This window comes from Schistocerca gregaria, chromosome 3, assembly GCF_023897955.1.
Source record: "Schistocerca gregaria isolate iqSchGreg1 chromosome 3, iqSchGreg1.2, whole genome shotgun sequence".
NCBI classification, from domain to species: Eukaryota; Metazoa; Arthropoda; class Insecta; order Orthoptera; family Acrididae; genus Schistocerca; species Schistocerca gregaria.
Genome location: NC_064922.1, coordinates 778582982 through 778603949, shown reverse-complemented (window position 1 = coordinate 778603949; position 20968 = coordinate 778582982). Strand labels below are relative to the sequence as shown.

The 20968-nt window shown below is 42.8% G+C and overlaps 1 protein-coding gene across 10 annotated transcripts in view; it reads right to left on the bottom strand.

Annotated features, from left to right (window-relative positions):
• The window catches only part of LOC126354167 (phospholipid-transporting ATPase IA), a 627555-nt gene that overhangs the window by 335323 nt on the left and 271264 nt on the right, over nt 1-20968 (bottom strand). For 4 of the 10 annotated variants that reach the window (XR_007565271.1, XM_050003598.1, XM_050003593.1 and 1 more), the window contains exon 1: nt 10808-11005. The exons of 3 other annotated variants lie outside the window; for them this stretch is intronic. Coding sequence is in view for 6 of the 7 variants with exons in the window: in XM_050003598.1 (XP_049859555.1) it covers nt 10808-10904 (97 nt within the window). In the remaining variant the exon portion in view is untranslated. Of the gene's footprint in view, nt 1-10807; nt 11043-20968 lie in introns of those variants that run through there. 3 more of the 10 variants (XM_050003590.1, XM_050003599.1, XM_050003595.1) reach the window with 2 other exon arrangements.

Here is a 20968-nt window from a genome sequence, read left to right as displayed (position 1 = left end):
TCCCTCCTTAGCCATTTTGCACTTCCTGTCGATCTCATTTTTTAGACGTTTATATTCCTTTTTGCCTGCTTTATTTACTGCATTTTTATATTTTCTCCTTTCATCAATTAAATTCAATATTTCTTCTGTTACCCAAGGATTTCTACTAGCCCTCGTTTTTTTACCTACTTGATTATCTGCTGCCTTCACTACTTCATCCCTCAAAGCTACCCATTCTTCTTCTACTGTATTTGTTTCCCCCATTCCTGTCAGTTGTTCCCTTACGCTCTCCCTGAAACTCTGTACAACCTCTGGTTCTTTCAGTTTATCCAGGTCATATCTCCTTAAGTTCCCTCCTTTTTGCAGTTTCTTCAGTTTTAATCTACAGGTCATAACCAATAGATTGAGGTCAGAGTCCACATCTGCCCCTGGAAATGTCTTACAATTTAAAACCTGGTTCCTAAATCTCTGTCTTACCATTATATAATCTATCTGATACCTTTTAGTATCTCCAGGGTTCTTCCATGTATACAACCTTCTTTCATGACTCTTAAACCAAGTATTAGCTATGATTAAGTTGTGCTGTGTGCAAAATTCTACCAGGCGGGTTCCTCTTTCATTTATTAGCCCCAATCCATGTTCACCTACTACGTTTCCTTCTCTCCCTTTTCCTACTGCCGAATTCCAGTCACCCATGACTATTAAATTTTCATCACCCTTTACTATATGAATAATTTCTTTTATTTCATCATACATTTCTTCAATATCTTCGTCATCTGCAGAGCTAGTTGGCATATAAACTTGTACTACTGTAGTAGGTGTGGGCTTCGTGTCTATCTTGGCCACAATAATGCGTTCACTATGCTGTTTGTAGTAGCTTATCCGCATTCCAATTTTCCTATTCATTATTAAACCTACTCCTGCATTACCCCTATTTGATTTTGTGTTTATAGCCCTGTAGTCAGCTGACCAGAAGTCTTGCTCCTCCTGCCACCGAACTTCACTAATTCCCACTATATCTAACTGTAACCTATCCATTTCCCTTTTTAAATTTTCTAACCTACCTGCCCGATTAAGGGATCTGACATTCCACGCTCCGATCCGTAGAATGCCAGTTTTCTTTCTGCTGATAACGACATCCTCTTGAGTAGTCCCCGCCCGGAGATCCGAATGGGGGACCATTTTACCTCCGGAATATTTTACCCAAGAGGACGCCATCATCATTTAATCATACAGTAAAGCTGCATGCCTTCGGGAAAAATTACGGCCGTAGTTTCCCCTTGCTTTGAGCCGTTCGCAGTACCAGCACAGCAAGGCCGTTTTGGTTATTGTTACAAGGCCAGATCAGTCAATCATCCAGACTGTTGCCCTTGCAACTACTGAAAAGGCTGCTGCCCCTCTTCAGGAACCACACGTTTGTCTGGCCTCTCAACAATGGGTTTGAAAATCGTCTTTACGCCGTGATTGCGCAATATACTGCCGATTCTGTCCGTCACTCTGGGAATGTATGGCACAAAGGGCGTACCCGACATCTCTTTTTCTGATTCCTTACTTCACCGAGTGTTTGGCTCTGTTACACTTCTAATATAATTTGTAGAGTACTCGTTGCTCCTCAGAACACTTTCCAAGTGTTGCATTTCGCGTCTGAGGTGCTACGGCTCACATATTCGTCCTGCTCGCGTTACGAGCGTATTAATCATGCCTCTTTTCTGGTGGTTGTTCCATAGTTTGTGCAGGTATCGGTCCGTGTTCAGAGAAGCTGTAGAAAAGCAAAAACACGCGAACACAACAAGAAAGAGGATAGACTTAAGGTAAACGGATCATGGCTTCCCGTACTGCAGCGAACGACCGTCGCAGGTAGCAAGAGGAGAACCGCAACGGAAATGACCGCGGAGAAGCCCTCGGACGTTGGCTCGCCAGGTACATACAGTCTGCGGCCGCGAGCTCGGCTCCAGTTCACCACCGGCAATGGAGGGTGAAGCTTTGACAATGCCAGCCACGCGTGATGGCGAAACGTCAGTAAAATCATTAAATGAAGGTTGGCCGAAGAACCTGAGACAGAAGCCAATAGGCAGTTGGTCATCCAGGAGTTGTCAACTCCGCTAGTCGAGAAGGGGAACGCCCTACCACAAGAACTCCTTAACAATCTCATAGCCAGCAAGGGTTCACGTTGCAGAGCATGCGCTGCCTCCGTGGTGACTGCACACCCTATTAAGAATCATGTTCCGCCTACTGTAATGTCCAGAGAATAATCATAAATCGTAATGACTTCAGTGTAATTATTGTCTTTGAATTAAAGCGTCATTTGTGTTTGTCTCATTGCGTATTTATTTCTGTTACGTGCGGTACTTTACTGTAGCAGTTCTTTCTATGTACGGTACGAGTTTCATCGAGCTACCTTACATAGCTGTGACACATCATGCGAAAGTTATTTTTACCCTTAGGTCTTGCACCTGATGTATAAATGTTCGATCGCTTTTATACCAATGACTCATAATTGGAATATGTCAGTTCTGTGGAATGATAATATAAGGTTGCTCTGTATTAAAATCGCTGACTGCGCTGTGTGCAGTCTGTGGCTGGTTGGACTCATTGTTGGAATATTCGTTAGTGTAGTGTTGGGCAGGTGGTCTGTTGGAGGTTAGCCACCAGCAGTGATGGATGTGGGGAGAGAGAGATGTTAATATGAGGACGATCTGGACGTGTGTCCATCAGAAAAAGGAAATTTGTCCAAATGGATGTCACGAATTTATATATATATATATATAATGACTTTTGAACACTATTAAGGTAAATACATTGTTTGTTCTCTATCAAAATATTTCATTTGCTCACTATATGCCTATCAGTAGTTAGTGCCTTTAGTAGTTAGAATCTTTTAATTAGCTGGCAGTATTGGCGCTCGCTGTACTGCAGTAGTTCGAGAAACGAAGGGTTTTGTGAGGTAAGAAAATGAAGGATATAGGTTATTTTGTGAGGTAAGTAACTCATGAAGAATATAGGTTATTGTTCGTCAGGGCTTTTGTTTTGTAGGGATTATTAAAAGTCAGATTGCGTTGCGCTAAAATATTGTGTGTCAGTTTAGAAACGATCAGAATAAGTAAAGAGAAAACTGAGTACGTTGAGCTTTACTCAGATGTTTCATTATCAAATAAAGTAGAAGTTTACCAGCACAGTCTTTCTTCAAATTCAAAGGGGAAGTTTCAGATTGCTTAGAATAAACTCGTGTCATCTATCCTAGAGCCCTGCCGAAGTATGAGAGGAGCATGCCAAATAGGTCTAACAGTGGCTATTGAACGTATACAAAGCAACAAGGCTCTATTTAGTTTGTGTACATCCCCAGGCAGAACTCGTGGTGCGCTCAATATAGGGGAAATTTTGTGATAGTTAAGCCAAATAAACGTTGGAACGCGTGACGTGATACTGACCCCATACTTATCTTAGAAGATACGTTAATTAAAGGCAGACTTACGTTTATAGTTTTTTTAGGCTTAGAGAAAGCTTGACTGGAATGCTTTCTTTGATATTCTGAATCTAGCAGGCATAAAATTCAGAGAGTAAAAGGTCATATAAAACTTGTATAGAAACTAGAAGACAGTTATTAAGAATCAAGGGGCACGAAAGGAGAGCAGTGGTTGAGAAGGGAGCGAGGCAGTGTTGCAACCTATCCCCGATGTTATTCAATCGGTTAACTGAGCAACCAGCAAAGGAAAATTTGGAAAAGTAATTAATTTTCAAGAAGAAAAAGAAGTAAAAGCTATGAGATTTACAGATGACACTGCAGTTGTGGAAGTGAACTTGAACGGAATGGACAGAGTCTTGAAAGGAGGATTTAAGGCGAACATTAACAAAAGCAAAACAAGGTTAATGGAATTCAGTCGAATTTAATCAGGCGACGTCGAGAGAACTGGATTAGGAAATGAGGCACTAAAAGTAGCAGACGAATTTTGATATTTGGGCAGCAAATTAACTGTGGATGGATGACGTAGAGAGGGCAAAAATGTAGATTGGCAATGACGATTCTGAAGAACAGAAATTTGTTAACCTCGAATGTAAATTTGAATGTTAGCAAGTCTTTTGTGAAGGCATTCGTCTGGAGTGTAGCATTGTACAGAAGTGAAACGTGGACAATAATCAGTTCGTACAAGAAGAAAACAGAGGCCTTCGAGAAGTGGTGCTACAGAAGAATGCTGAAGATTAGAGGGGTGGATCGCTTAAATAATGTGGTACTGAATAGAAATGGGGAAGAAAGAAATTTGTGGCATAACTTGAACATCGGTTGACAGGACACATCCTGAGACTCAAGGACTCGTCAGTTTAGTATTGCAGGGAAGTGTGTGTGTGTGTGTGTGTGTGTGTGTGTGTGTGTGTGTGTGCGTGTGTGGGTGGGTGGGTGGGATTTAAGAGAGAGGTGGAGAGATAAATACAGTAGGCAGGTTAAAATGGACGTGGGTTGCAGTAGTTACTCGAAGATGAAGAGGCTTGCAAGGGCAGAGCAGCGTGGAGAGATACTTCAAACCAGTCTTCGGACTGGACTGAAGATCACACTAACAACAAGACCAACAACAACACAAAAAAACAGCATTTAAGTGCAGTTTTCTAATCAAAAGTCTGTAACATAATATTTCAGGCTTATTATTTAATTTATTCCATTCCATTGTGACCAGTTGGTACAACAACCGTTTGGAGTTCTTTCAGGTTGAATACCCGTCTGGGTTGCGAACTTATTTATTTCAATGACGCGTTCTCCCCTTCTGAGGCTTCATCTGTCTATCTTGTAAGTTCTCGTATATGTTTCAATTCTCTTATTAGCGTAGTTGTAGAAGAAGGACCTTGCCCTTCCCTCCACTTTGTTCTTAATGTATTGATTTCCTGTTTTATAAACAGTCAGATCATGCCTCAAAAGCATGGAATGCGTTATTGAAAAAAATAAGTTTGCAACCCAGACTGTTTCTAATCTGAGATATGATTTAATTGTATAAAATTTTACTGTGTGGCTTGTTATATAATGAACTGATGAGATTGAAAAATGAAATTTTAAAAAATTCTTTTCTCCTTTAATTGTATTTTATGGCAGTTCAAAATAATAGGTCATGCAGAAAAATGTAAAAAAAAAATGTTATTGCAGTAACAGTTCTACTTTGCTTTTACGTTGTCATTAACTCGACAATGATAGGTACACCACCAGCAGCAGTCCTGAGTATTGCGCTAGAATGACGGGTACAGCCGTCAACAAGCTGTGACGGGGGTGTTTCTGACCCCGGTTCTGACCTAGCTTTTCGGGAAGTTTTCCTTGGTTGTAAGCCAAATTATTGAACTGGTAATCGCCTCCCAAATGGTCCAATCCGGGGTACCACTCCCAGCTCCTTTGGTAATTGGCTGGAAAGTCATTACTGGAACAGACCTCTTCTCCTTGAGGGACAGGGAATGAAAGTATGTGAACAAAAAACTAACGTAGGCTACATGATCTATATTACCGAACGGCTAACTCGGTTCATGGTACCCAATCCCAGTTGCAGGTTGCCTATCTAAAAGCTTCCAGCGTCAACAAAAATTTCATTTTCGTTACTTCATACAGTAGCCAAACTTAAAAAGTTTAAATGCTACCAGAATGCAGTCATTAACAGGAATAATTTTATGCTAAAGGTTTAACACAGTTAGATGGAAACTGTGTATATAGAATGATCCAGCTGCCCCTACCGATGTCGTTTGATGCAACACGCAATGTTGTATGTAGCCTTCAAAGACCGCGCGCGAGGTTTTCATATTCTCTTACGCGTTAGGCGCAAACTATTGGCGATACAGAAAACAATGAACAGGGCATGTTTGTGGGATACTTTTTCGGTAAACGCCGTGGTTTACGATTTTGTCTATCCAAGGAAAACGTATAAAAGTGACCTTCAAAAGCATTCCCACTCCTAAACTCAGCCACCATCACTCAGTATTTCTTGTGTGCGGTTCATGGTACTCGCTCCTATCACCGCACAAAAGTTTACGACTGGGCGAGTTATTCGACCTTTATTGGCGTTTATTGACTGGTCTCACCACACCACCGACTAAGTAGAGCACTTACAAAGTGTAAAATCGATGTTTATGTAAATTATACCTAACAATGTTGTGAAATTTAACATCATAAAATAATAACAATGTCATACTCGTAAGACTGCTGACTATGAAACTACTGTGCTGAGTTATTTCCCACATTCGACCTGTTTTGGCCTTCATTGATTGGTCTCATTACACCACTGACTAATTGGAGCACGTACAAAGTGTAAAACCGATGTTTGTTTAAATTTACCTAACAATTTTGTGAATTTTAACAGCATAAAATAATTACAATGTCATACTCGTAAGGCTTCTGACTATGAAACTATTGTGCTAAGGGTTAAGATTTGATCGAATTGTCAACATAATTAGTTTTAGCGTAACGATTACTTAAGTCGTTTATCTTTCTTTACCTCCGCGGGAATGTTTAAATTAATAATGTTAATGAAATACGCGACTATGATTATGGCTTAATAGCCCAATCAATTAGTGACTAAAAAAGGTCGAATAACGGAACAGTTCGTGCAGTCCAACATTTTTGCACAGTGGTAGGAAGAAGTGCCACTAACTCACGTCAGCGGTGAGTGTGCGGGTGGTCGTACATTTTAGGTCATTTTTGTACGTTTTTCATGAATAAATCGAAGGCTGTGGCCTCCGGCGGAAATGTATCTCAGTACAAATTGAACTACATTAAAATTCTACAAAAAGGTCCTGTTCATTTCGTTCTGTAGGACTAATAGTCTACGAGTAACGAGCGAGAGAATATGAAAATTTCGCAGTTGACTTTTGGTGGCCGCACATAAAATTGCGGGTTGTATAAAACAACATCGGTAGGGGCAGCTAAAACACCCTGTATATCTTGAGACAGTGTAGCTCATGTCGTGCGGTTCAAGTTTCATCCAGTATCTGAGAATGAGAGTACTTAATGACTTGCAGAAAACTTTACTTACAGTATGGTTTCAAAGCTTTACGAGACTTTCTCTCACTGCCAGCCCCCACAAAACGAGGAAAGGAAAACAGTTTATCGCTTACTCCATTTCCGCTGTCATCACAGTAAAATGTCAGCAACAAACATGGCATTATAAATTATTATGTCTTTGCTACTATATCCGCACGACTGATCAGCGTGGTTTACTGCTAAGCAGAGGACCTGAGTTCAATTCCCAGTATTGCCAGGGATTTTTCTGTGGTGAGAGGACAGGTATGGGGTGAACTCTGCCTCTTGAGGCCAACTGAGGATCTGTTCGGCAGATCAAGGTTGAGAAACCCGATAATGACCGGAGAGCGGCGTACTGAACGCTTGTAGTTCCATACCATACCCAATGACACCATTGGCAGAGGATGACATGGCGGTCGGTCGGACCCGAATGGCCTCCCTAGCGGACTTTTACCTATTGCAACTACATACACACTCTGCAAGCTACCGTATGGTGCGTGGCGGAGAGTGAACTGTACCATTAATAGTCATTTCTTTTCTTGTTCTACTCTCAAACAGGGCGAAGAAAGAACTACTGTCTATATGCCTCCATATAAGCCTTAATCTCTCTTCGTTATCCTTACACGAAATGTACGTTGGCAGCAGAAGAATCGTTTTGCAGTCAGCCTCAAATGCTGGTACGCCAAATTTTCTTAATAGTGCTCATCGGAAAGAAAGTCAACATTCCTCCAGTGATTCTCATTTGAATTCCCGAAGCATCTCCGTGGAATCTGCGTGTTGTTCTAACTTACCGGCAGCAGTTTTAGCAGGACGCTTCTGAGCTGTTTATATGTCTTCCTTTAATCCGACCTGGTGAGGATCCCAAACGCTCGAGCAGTACTCAAGAATGGGTTGCACTTAGTGTTCTACATCCTGTCTCCTTTACCACACTTTGCTAAAAATTCTCCCAAAAAACCTAAGTCGACTATTCGCCTTCTCCACTACAGTCCTTACATGCTCGTTGTACAACATCGCATTACTTAATATTAGTCGTAATCCATGGATTCTGCGGAGTGTGGTCTTTGGGATGTAGAAAGAAATCAAAGACATAAACTTAATTTAAGTGCAATACAACGAAATGGTATAAGGTTACGAAATACTATAGAATTACAGTGCTAATTCTAACTATAAAATAATTTCAGACATTATGTTTAAGATTTTCTTTGAAGATATTCTTCATTGGAGAGATGGTGTTGTCCAATAAAAAATCATTTTAATTTTCTTAAACATCAGCACTTTATCTACGCGGCAGGTTCTTGAATTCATGTCTTACTCAAATATGACTCATTTCTGTACCAACCTTCCACAGTCTCTGTATAATTTGTTTGTGGTACTGTATTCATGTTTTTCATTGCATTTCGAGAAAGAGGAAAGGATAACAATGAATACATAGTGAAATAACTATGAAAATATCAAGTTTTTCGAAATGGATTCTGTACAATGTTCACTTGCATTAAGCAAATCAAACAAGCTCATTTATCCATCGAGTTGTCTGCTTTCTAAACCATAATTCACGTGTGAATAGTGTGAAAGATGTGCGGCCGGTTAGTAAAATTTATGGTTTACGATAAAAGCCCGGCACCAACGTCTGTCTCTCTCGAGGTCCTGATGCTACTTAATGTTTGAGGCTTTCAATGGTTACCTTTACGAGACACTCGTTATAAATGAAGCCCTGCATGTGCAAAGCGACCGAATCTAGTAACATTGCCGTTTGTCCCTTGCTCCTTCGCACGTCTGTTTCTTCTGATATTGATTCCAGAAGGGCGGGTGTTGGTATCTTGCCAACTCAACTAGATTCATTGCGGTTCGCTGAATGTAGGAATAGTACAACTAAGGTAAACACGTGAAGGTTACAAGTGTTACACAAGTTAACCTGTCGCATAACAACAACGTGCAATGTTTTATTGTTTTTTTTTTTTCTTCGGTGACTGCAGTTGCAGTGAGAAAATATCGCCACGCATCAACATTGATACAGATCCTACACGTTACAGCAAAAAGTATGTCTACGAGGTAAGATCAGCCAGCAAACAGTTCTCGCTCTGGACGGGACAAGTGCCACGCATCGTAAAAATTTGCCAGGTGCGAGCAGGACACGCCCACTGAGGGTTGCGTACGGACTCAAGTTACGTAGGTAGACAGACCAACCATTCCGGTAATACAGAACCTCGACGATTTTTGCCTGTTATCAACATTGATACTGACAATATATCGGTCCCAAGGGTTACAGGGCTATCGAGAAAGTTTCAGTTTCAGGTCGGAGATTAAATGACAAAAGAATTATTTTCCGTGAGATACAATTACAAATAAACAATTTTCGGATTTTTTGCCCTTTACCTGTACCGTGAAACGTTCATTCTTGCCGAATTCCATGATTCTACACCAACTGGAAGTACCCAATAGGTTTTGAAGAGAGAATTTGCGAATTTCAAAATATGTAACATAAATGGCCGTATCTTTTGAGCTTAACTTTCTTATTGCACCAGAGGACCATAGACCTCAGAATGTGACAAAAATTTCGAATTCATACGTGAACCTGTTTCCGAGAAAAAGGGGTCTTAATTGACGGAGAGAGAGAGAGAGAGACAGTCTCATAACAAATGACAAATTTTTGTGTAATGTAATTAAAAAATTAACAATTTTTGGATTTTTTCCTTTGCTTGGACAGTGAAATCTTGCTTCTTGCCGAATTTCTAGACAAGCATCAAAATACGTGACATAAATGGCCGCAAGTTTTTGACTGCGTTGACTCAATCTAACGTTTGTTAGAGCACCAAAGGAGCATAGGCCGTAGTATATGACATAAATTTTAACTTCATACGTCTTCCCGTTCCTGGAGAAAAGGATTTTTAAAAGTCGGACGGACAGGAGATGGACACCAGAGTGATCCTTATAAGGGTTCCGTTTTTTACCGACTGAGGTAAATCCCTCTGGAACGCCTAAAAAGCGCCGGCACAGTTCTTCATCGTTATTCAAAAGCTCTTTTCTTTTGTGCAAAAGTAGGACGCTTTAGAGGGCTACGTCGATACTCCCGGTGCTACCAAAGGGAAAACCTTTTGACCCAGGTCATGTTGACGGACATTACACTGTTCATTCATTCAGTAGTTTAACGTTTCAGAAGGAATGAAGCAGCAGCGGATACTGTGCTAAGATACTCTCTGACCTTTAAAACTGCGACTTTCATTTGTATTCTCGTATGTACCTTCATTGCTAATTGAAACCGTACAAGTGCAGCGGGGACGCGAATTAAAGCATAACACGAGAATAAACAATACCTCAAATTCCACTCAGGTTCACGGTACGGTAGGTGGATTGTTCTGTGATTTGCCACATGTTAGTCAGGTCAGTTCTTACGTTGCAGTTCTTGTCTGAGTGAAAATGTGTGTCTGAAACAGATCTGCGCGTCCTCGGCCGGGCTGTCAGTAGTGCATTGCACCCGGTGTCACCCAAATATTAAAAACTGCGAAATCCGCAAAATGTTCGATGGAAGCATAGTGACATGGTGACATCCTGAAAAGGAATAAAAGCACGGGTGCAACAGTGGCCTCCACCGAACAAGAAAGGCGCACTGAATAAGTTCGAAACAAATCGCCACAATTAATATGTAAATAATACGAGCTGGATAAAATTGAAAACTGTTTTTAACTTGCGATGCACATCCTTCGACAGTGACGCCGTTACATAACGCGCAGTAATAAGCTCCTTTTCGCATGCAGAGGTCAAACCGGTTCCGGCGTCGATATACGACACAATGACGGCGCATCAACACAACGCCTCCAGCGGTGTACTGGACTCTGGGTGAATACGAACCCGTGAGCGGCGTCGGCCGGAACGTCTGCCTCCACCAGCGGCCGCCCCGGCTGCAGATTCGCAGCAGCGTCGGCGGCAGCCGTCGCCAATCGCACATTGCTGCAGCTCGCACGCACCGGGTGGCGTCACACGCACCGAGCTCACGCTAAAACTCATGCGACTTTACGCTTTTGTAGCGTAGCGTTGCGACGGGCACCGAGCCAGCACGTGACAACTGACTACAGATGGCACTAGTATTTCGGCTGCGCTGCGAGTTGCAGCCGGTCGCCGCCAGAGGCGCTAACGCCTGGGGGCTCCTGTGTGCGCCTGTACGCTATCTAGCGCGCAAACGGAGAACGACGAGGTGGTGGCAAAGCCGTACAGATCCTCTGCACTACTGGGAATTCTTTTCCATTTACATTTTTATAGCGTTATCAACCTTTAAGATCCTCGTACTCTTCTAGCGTGGTTATGAGTCCTCTCCTCCAGACGACTCTGTGAAAGTACCGCTCCTCCTTCCCGAACAAAGGAGACGTGAAGAGAAGAATTCCATATTTCTATTTTTCATCCCCTCGGCATACCAAAAAATGCCCCTGATACAACCGGGTCACGCAGCAGTCTAACTAGGACTACTGTCTGGTAGAATTTCGGGATTACACCCCTCCACTATTCTCCACACCTACAAAACTCTGTAATGAACCATCCTCTGCAACTCAAATGTTACACGGACCTATAAACCTTTGGTTTATAAGTCCCTCCAAATCCTCCAACGCCACGTACTCCGTCTCGCCTTCCGCATGTGTTCATCTTCTCCTATATAGATCTTCTATCATCTCATCAAATTCCCACCCCTCCTTACCAAGTCGAAAACCTTCGCGTCTCCTCTGCTATCCGCAAACTAGATTCCAATAGTCGCATTGTCTGATCACTAGACCTGGCATGCTGCCTTTACAAAGACGGCCCTCCATCTTTACTCTTAAACATACTCCATATCCTATCCCAATTTAATTTCAACCAGCTCCCTCTCCCAGACAACGAGATCCGCTCCGATATTTATCCATCTCACGAACTCTTCCCAGCTGTCCCACTCCACATCAGGGCTCCTTCTATCTTTTCCAATCCATCCATCCCCAACCCCTTCTTCTGGTTACAGCCACTCTACACACACACCAAACTCCTCCACATCTTTGTCTTTCCCACCTTCAGTCTTCCCATAATCAACCCCAACATCTACCTTCTTTAACATTGTTTTCCTACCAAACAGTCTCCTACCTTTTGTACCTTTACCCTATGGAACGTACTCTCTCCTCCCAAAATATTTCTCTCCCAGTGCAGATCCCACAGATTTTAAGTGAAAGTGCTTTTGTCTTAGTATAATTACACCATTCTGCGATGTGTTTTTAAAATGTATATACACTATGTGATCAAAAGTACGCAGACACACCCAAAAACATACGTTTTCATATTAGGTAGTCCATATCAGCGACCTCAGTAGTCATTAGACATCGTGAGAGAACAGAACGGGGCGCTCTGCGGGACTCAACGGACTTCGAACGTGGTCAGGTGATTGGGTGTCACTTGTGTCATACGTCTGTACGCGAGATTTTCACACTCCTAAACATCCCCAGGTCCACTGTTTTCGATGTGATAGTGAAGTCGAAACGGGAAGGGACACGTACAGCACAAAAGCGTACAGGCCGACCTTGTCTCTTGACTGACAGAGACCGCCGACAATGGAAGAGGGTTGTAATGTGTAATCGGCAGACATCTATCCAGACTATCACACTGGAATTCCAAAGTGCATAAGGATCTACTGAAGTACTAGGACAATTAGGCGGGAGGTGAGAAAACTTGAATTTCATGGTCGAGCGGCAGCTCATAAGCCGCACATCACGCCAGTAAATGCCAAACGACGCTTCGCTTGGTGTAAGGAGTGTAAACATTGGACGATTGAACAGTGGAAAAACGTTGTGTGGAGTGACTAATCACGGTACACAATGTGGCGATCCGATGGCAGGTTGTGGGTATGGCAATTGCAGTGATCATCATCTACCAGCGTGTGTAGTGCCAATAGCAAAATTCGGAGGCCGTGGTATTATGGTATGGTCGTGTTTTTCATGGAGGGGGCTTGCACCCCTTGTTGTTTTGCGTGGTACTATCACAGCACAGGCCTACATTAATGTTCACTGTCGAAGAGCAATTCGGGGATGGCGACTGCATCTGTCAACACGATCGAGCACCTGTTCATAATGCACGGCCTGTGGCGGAGTGATTACACGACAATAACATCCCTGTAATGGACTGGTCTGCACAGAGTCCTGACTGAATCCTATAGGACACCTTTGGGATGTTTCGGAACGTCGACTTCGTGCCAGGGCTCACCACCGACATCGATACCTCTCCTCAGTGCAGCACTGCGTGAAGAATAAGTTGCCATTCCCCCAGAAACCATCCAGCACCTGATTGAATGCATGCCTGCGAGAGTGGAAGCTGTCATCAAGGCTAAGGGTAGGCCAACACCATATTGTATTCCAGCATTACCAATGGAAGGCACCATGAACACGTAAGTCATTTTGAGCCAGGTGTCCGGATACCTTTGATCACATAGTGTACCTGCACGTAACACGAACTTCCAGCATGCTGGAGTAGCTTGGGTCTGCAACTTCTGTTAATCAATAGAATGAAAAAGCAGTCCAAGTTTCAAATATTTTTCTTTTCATTGGATGAATAATTTTGGGTCGAGACACATTTTCAAATTAACGTAACAAAATCGAATGTGGAATTTCGGAATATGTCAAAAAATGCGTAATATACATATACAGTGCATACGATAATTCTCGCGCTTGACGGCTGATGCTATCTCCGGAATTGATTGATATTTTTCTGAAAGTCTGACGGTACATCGCCAGACTCATACATTCTACGTACCAACGTGGGTAGTTGTTTTGTTGCAAACTTCCTCCAATGATTTTAGAAGTTTCGATGGAATTTTATGTATCCCTTCTGCCTTATTTGATCTTAAGTGTTCTAAAGCTCTTGTAAATTCTGATCCTTATATTGGGTCGCCTATCTCTTCTAAATTAACATCAGCTTATTCTTCTTTCACATCAGAAAAATCTTCCCCTTCATAGTGGTCTTCAGTGAACTCTTCCCACCTATCCGTTCTCTCCTCCGCATCTGTGAAATTACCACTGCATTCATACTGTTACCGCTTCTGCTTCTAATTTCACTGAAGGCTGTTTTGACTTTTCAGCATACTGAGTCAGTCCTTCCGATAGTCTTTTCTTTTTCGATTTCTTCGCATTTTTCATGCAGCCATTTAGTCTTAGCTCCTCTGCACTTCCTATTTATTCCGTACCTAAGTGACTTGTATTTCTGCAGGCCTGAATTTCCCTGAACAATTTTTACTGTCTTCTTTCGTCGATCAATATTTCGTTCGGTTTATTCGCAGTTACGTTCTTTGTACCTATGTTTCTCTTTCCAGATTTTGTGATAGCCCTTTTTATAGATGTCCAATCCTCTTCAACTGCAGTACCTACTGAGCTATTCTTAATCGCAGTGTCTTTAGCTTCAGAGAAACTCAAGAATGTCGCGTCATTCCTTTGTACCTCGTATGCCACTTATTTGTGCATTGATTCTTCCTGACTAGTCTCTTTAACTTATTTGTATTTCTAAAATTATCTAGAACTCTCGGAAATTAATATATTATGTTTTAAACCATGGTGTGATTACATGTATTCCATGTAACTTTCTACTCTGATGAACATTGCCCTAGAGCAATCGAAACGGTGGTCATTAACAAAAAAATTTGTCCAACTGAATTGGCTGTATATGCGCCCTGAGATGAAATAAGGTATGGTTGCTGTATCACAGCCAATCAGATGTTTAAAATTTCTAAAAATGTGAACGCTTTTAGGGAGTTCTGACCCCGCGTCCCGCGTCCCTTCCGCCTCTGGCTCAGCGCCTGTTTCGAATGTATGTATGCGAACCAAAGACTGCGATTCATTGGCAGAAGACTTCAGAAGGTGCAACAGGTCTACTAAAGAGACTGCTTATACCACGCTTGTCCGCCCTATTCTGGAGTATTGCTGCGCGGTGTGGGATCCGCAATAGGAGGGATTGACGGATGACATTGAAAAAATACAAAGAAGGGCAGCTCGTTTTGTATTGTCGCGAAACAGTGGAGACAGCGCCACAGACATGATACCTGAATTGGAGTGGTAGTCATTAAAACAAAGGCGTTTTTCGTTGCGACGGGATCTTCCCTCCGATTGCGAAAACATTCTATTGGCACCCACCTACATAGGGAGAAATGATCACGATAAAATAAGAGATATCAGGGCTCGCACTCGTAGGTGCTTTACTGAACCCTCTGCCAGGCAATTTATTGTGAATAGCAGAGTAATCACGTAGATGCAGATGTATGTACATTGCGGGGAACTCTGTAGCAGCAGACGCTGTTGTACGACACATAATTTTAACCTGGCAGCTAGGCGGCGACTGGGAAAACAGAGTTTGGCTCATGGGTATTCTCGTGTCTGTGTAGACGTGGTTGGGCCGACGCAATGGAGTCATCGGCCTGAGAATAGCAGCAGCGAACGTACCGCTGGGTGCAGCGGCGACTCGCCGGCCGCTAGCCTAAGGCTCTGCGAATTAGCATGCAGCGCGCGCGCCGCCGAGTCACGGCCCAACAGCCGTACATAGGACTGCTAACCGTGACCGACAACGCAGCGGATGGACTCAGACCCGACCAGTTATCACGTCGCTCTCTGTAATAGAATCTGACACAAAAGGTTCCGCTCAGGAGATTTCCTAGATTGACAAACAAACCTTTTAAGACGTGTCTTCTCTTCTTTTCCATTAAGCCATAGTACAGGAAGCTGTACACGGTGGTCCATTTATAGTGACCGGGACAAATATCTCACGAAATAAGCGTCAAACGAAAAAACTACAAAGAACGAAACTCATCTATCCTGAAGGGGGAAACCAGATGGCGCTATGGTTGGCCGCATAGATGGCGCTGCCATAGGTCAAACGGATATCAACTGCCGTTTTTAATAATAGGAACCCCCATTTTTATTACATATTCGTGTAGTATGTAAAGAAATATGAATGTTTGAGTTGGACCACTTTCTTCGCTTTGTGATAGATGGCGCTGTAATAGTCACAAACGTATAAGTACGTGGTATCAAGTAACATTCCGCCAGTGCGGACGGTATTTGCTTCGTGATACATTACCCGTATTAAAATGAACCGTTTACCAATTGCGGAAAAGATAGAGATCGTGTTTATGTATGGCTATTGCGATCAAAATGCCCAACGGGCGTGTGCTATATATGCTGTTCGGTATCCTGGACGACATCATCCAAGTGTCCGGACAGTTCACCGGATAATTACGCTATTTAAGGAAACAGGAAGTGTACAGCCACATGTGAAACGCCAGCCATGACGTGCAACAAATGATGATGCCGAAGTAGGTGTTTTAGTTGCTGTCGCGGCTAATCCACACATCAATAACAGACAAACTGCGCGAGAATCGGGAATCTCAAAAACGTCGGTGTTTTTAGACTGCTACATAAACGTCGATTGCACCCATTCCATATTTCTATGCACCAGGAATTGCATGGTGACGACTTTGAACGTCGTGTACAGTTCTGCCACTGGGCACCAAAGAAATTACGGGACGATGACAGATTTTTTTGCACGTGTTCTATTTAGCGACGAAGCGTCACTCACCAACAGCGGTAACGTAAACCGGCATAATATGCACTATTGGGCAACGCAAAATCCACAATGGCTGCGACAAGTGGAACATCAGCGACCTTGGCGGGTTAATGTAGGGTGCGGCATTATGGGAGGGAGGATAATTGGCCCTCATTTTTATCGATGGCAATCTAAATAGTGCAATGTATGCTGATTTCCTACGTAATGTTCTACCGATGTTAGTACAAGATGTTTCACTGCATGACAGAATGGCATTCGGGAGGACGACGGTTAAATCCCGTCTCCAGCCATCCTGATTCAGGTTTTCCGTGATTTCCCTAAATCGTTTCAGGCAAATGTCGGGATGGTTCCTCTGAAAGGGCACAGCCGATTTCCTTCCCCATTCTTCCCTAACCCGAGCTTGCGCTCCGTCTGTAATGACCTCGTTGTCGACGGGACATTAAAAAAAGCTCGCGTGCGGTTGAAGCGGGATTGAATAGCATATTTTATGACAGGTGGATTGTTAGTCGAAGCACCATACCATGGTCCGCGCGTTCACCGGATCTGACGTTCCCGGATTTCTTTCTGTGGGGAAAGTCGAAGAATATTTGCCATCGTGATCCACCGACAACGCCTGACAACATGCGTCAGCGCATTGTCAATCAGCGCATTGTCAATGCATGTGCGAACATTACGGAAGGCGAACTACTCGCTGTTGAGAGGAATGTCGCTACACATATTACCAAATGCATTGAGGTAGACGGACATCATTTTGAGCATTTATTGCATTAATGTGGTATTTACAGGTAACCACGCTGTAACAGCATGCGTTCTCAGAAATGATAAGTTCACAAAGGTACATGTATCACATTGGAACAACTGAAATAAAATGTACAAACGTACCTACGTTCTGTATTTTAATTTAAAAAACCTATCTGTTAGCAACTGTTCGTCTAAAATCGTGATCCATATGTTTGTGACTATTACAGCGCCATCTATCACAAAGCGAAAAAAAGTGGTCCAACTAAAACATTCATATTTCTTTATGTATTACAGGAATATGTAATAAAAAATAGGGGTTACTGTTTTAAAAAACGCAGTTGATATCCGTTTGACCTATGGCAGCGCCATCTAGCGGGCCAACCATAGCGCCATCTAGTTTCCCCCTTCAAGATAGACAAGTTTCGTTCTTCTTAGTTTTTTCGTTTGACGCTTATTTTGTGAGATATTTGGCCCGGCCACGATCAATGGACCACCCTGTATAAACAGATCTGAGGATGGGGGACACCGCCCTAAACCGGTCACTATGCACAGCAAAAATCAAACAACAGCCGCATTTCTATCAGCTCTTTTGTGTTTTTAAGCTACCTATTTCGGCGCTGTTGCCATCCTCAGGCCCCTATGCACATGAACGGATGTACCACTAAGTTTGGAGCAATACAAGAGTACCCACGAAATAAATCTGGATTCCGTGAATATTTTTCTGAAGTGAGTAGCCCAACGGATAGACAACAGGTGACAGTTCATGGAATCAAGATTTATTTGGTGGCTTCTGCTGTACCGCAACAAGCTTTGTCTTACATCTGTTCATTGTACATTAGGGACCTGAGGATGGCAACAATGAAGTGCTGAAACTTGATGCTAAAAAAAAGGAAGTGATTGGAATACGGCTGTTATTTAGTTTTTGCTCTACATATTGTTTGATCAGCCCTTCTCCCGAGTCCATAATGGATTCAAGAAGACTAAATCAGCCAGGTTGAAACAATAAACACAGAGATCGACAGAGGGAAACGAACATCTGTTTTCTAAAAGAAAGGATCGCGGATAACTCCATAGATGAGCATCAGATGCCCCAGATTACTTGTAGATGAACTGGAAAGGCTCCTTCAGACTACGGACAACGAATGATCTTGGCCCGCCAAGTTTGTCTCGTCCTCTTCCAAAGGCAGGGACGGCCAAGAATTCGAATGTAGTACTTGAGAACGCGTGGGAATTTCTCTTGCTTGCGTGCACAGTTACTCCTCTACCACGCCACGCTGCCTGTGCAGGAAGAGGGAAAGCTGGCGAAACTACGAAAGCGCCAAACGCGAAATGTGGCTTTGTTTCATATTTCTCAGTAACACAGATCACAAACAAAATAAATTTTTAGTATTATTTGATTTCATTTACAATACAATTTATATCTGGATCAAGCTGTCGGCATCCGGACAGACGCAGACAGTTTCGCATATTTTCGTCACTCAGGGTGAAATCTAGTCGTGACTTTTTTGGTTTCATAATAGAAAAATGCCTTTGCACTTACCTTCATCGAAATAGTAATATATAACTGCATAATGGAGACATGAAACTCTTACTGAGGAAAACAATGTAGAGCTCTTGGACAATTTTAACTTAACACAATTTATCTGTTAATCTGGAATCAGAGTGCAGATCAACTACTACGATCTGTAGATCCGCAAGGGCGCTTTCATCTGAAATGGAAAACGGTCTCGAAAACAGCTCAAAAACATATGTAAGATCTGCGGTATCCTCAAACATAGAGAAAGCTATTCCTATAATTCTTTCAACGCCACAATGGATTCTTCAAAATTCTCGTTTTCTTGGCTTAGGGAAATGGACTGCGTTCCTTGTCAATAGTTATCCCTTCTGCTATGAGACTTTCTCTTTTAGTGCATCCCCTTTCGACATGAAATCAGAAATAATTTGCTTCTAACCTTGCACTGTCTTTATCAGGCAATCTGCAGTCAACTCTATTTAAAATGCAAGGTCTGTAACCCATTTTGGATTTTGTAATTTTTGTTCTTGCCTTCCTTTTTTTTCATAAATTCAACAGTAGCGGGTCTTAGATCGAAAAAAATGTTTCAGGCATATCCTTTGACCTAAGCAACGTACTTTTTAATAATATTTAACGTCTGCATATTCTTCCTTCAATTCCAATGCAAAATTTTGCAAATAACGATATTGGAACGTGTTCAAAAATGGTTCAAATGGCTTAGATCACTATGGGAGTTAACATCTGAGGTCATCAGTCCCCTAACTTAGAACTACTTAAACCGAACTAACCTAAGGACATCACACACATCTATGCCCGAGGCAGGATTCGAACCTGCGACCGTAGCGGTCGCTGTAGCGCCCAGAACCGCTCGGCCACATCGTCGGGCTTTGGTACGTGTGCGACTTCAAAAAATTTACTGTTCGCACTATGAATTCCATCACGTATTACACGCTCGATGATTTACAGAGTAGCCTGTACAAATCGTTGTCGAACATTATGGGTTTTAGCTCCTTCATCATCAATTAAAGCTTTACATTACCTGTGCTCTAACACCGTTTTATAGGAAACTTGCGATACCTGTTGATCCGTAATATGTGCAGATATTGAGAGTTTTCATTCTTCTCCTCTCTGCTTCCTATTCATTTTGAATAGACGATAGATTGATGGAGTGCCTCCTTTTCCGCAAACAGCTACTGGACTTTCGATATGCTTTTACTCCACGAACAAACAGCGAAGGATAAACAGGCTTTACCTCATACTGCTGTCAAACTGAAGAAGGCCGTGCCGAAAAAGGTAAGCCCTACCAATAGCTGGAAGAAAGTGTCGAATTGCACCGCTAAATGAAATGTAACGCTATAGACATGTCGAGCCTCGACCCACACGTGTGCAGAACATTGTGTAGGAGTGAAGTTTTGTACAACGTGGGCAACCCTGGCCTAAGGCACCAGTGCTGGAGTGACAACGGGGAATACCCACCTTCCGGTCGTAAACGCGGGCCTACGAACCCCGAGCCGCTACTACTACTTTAGATAACCCCCCCCCCCCCCCCCCCTGTTGCCTTCGTGAGGCCGAAAACGCCTATTATAGACCTCAAATCAAGGAAAATTCACTCACAGTTTCTTAGGTCGCCTCTTTGAACCTCGTGTAGATAAATTAAATCAAATCTCTTTTTGGTATGCTGTGAAGCGATGTCTGTCAATAACAACGGGCTTTGCAATTGACAGAAAAATGATTCTCATGGACAGTTAAAATACGTGTGATTTACAGGGTGACTCATAAGGTTTTACACAAATTGAAGGAGCTGATATGGGAGACTTATTGCAACAACTATGGAATAGGAACTTGCAGTCTTACAAGTAACCCTAGGCCAGTGAAAGCTTTGGAGTCAGCAACAACAAGAACCATCAATGCCCATGCACCTTACCTTCAGCGTATCTATATCTACATCTACATCCATACTCCGCAAGCCACCTGACGGTGTGTGGCGGAGGGTACCCTGAGTACCTCTATCGGTTATCCCTTCTATTCCAGTCTCGTATTCTTCGTGGAAAGAAGGATTGTCGGTCTGCTTCTGTGTGGGCTCTAATCTCTCTCATTTTATCCTCATGGTCTCTTCACGAGATATACGTAGGAGGGAGCAATATACTGCTTGACTCTTCGGTGAAGGTATGTTCTCGAAACTTTAACAAAAGCCGGTACCGAGC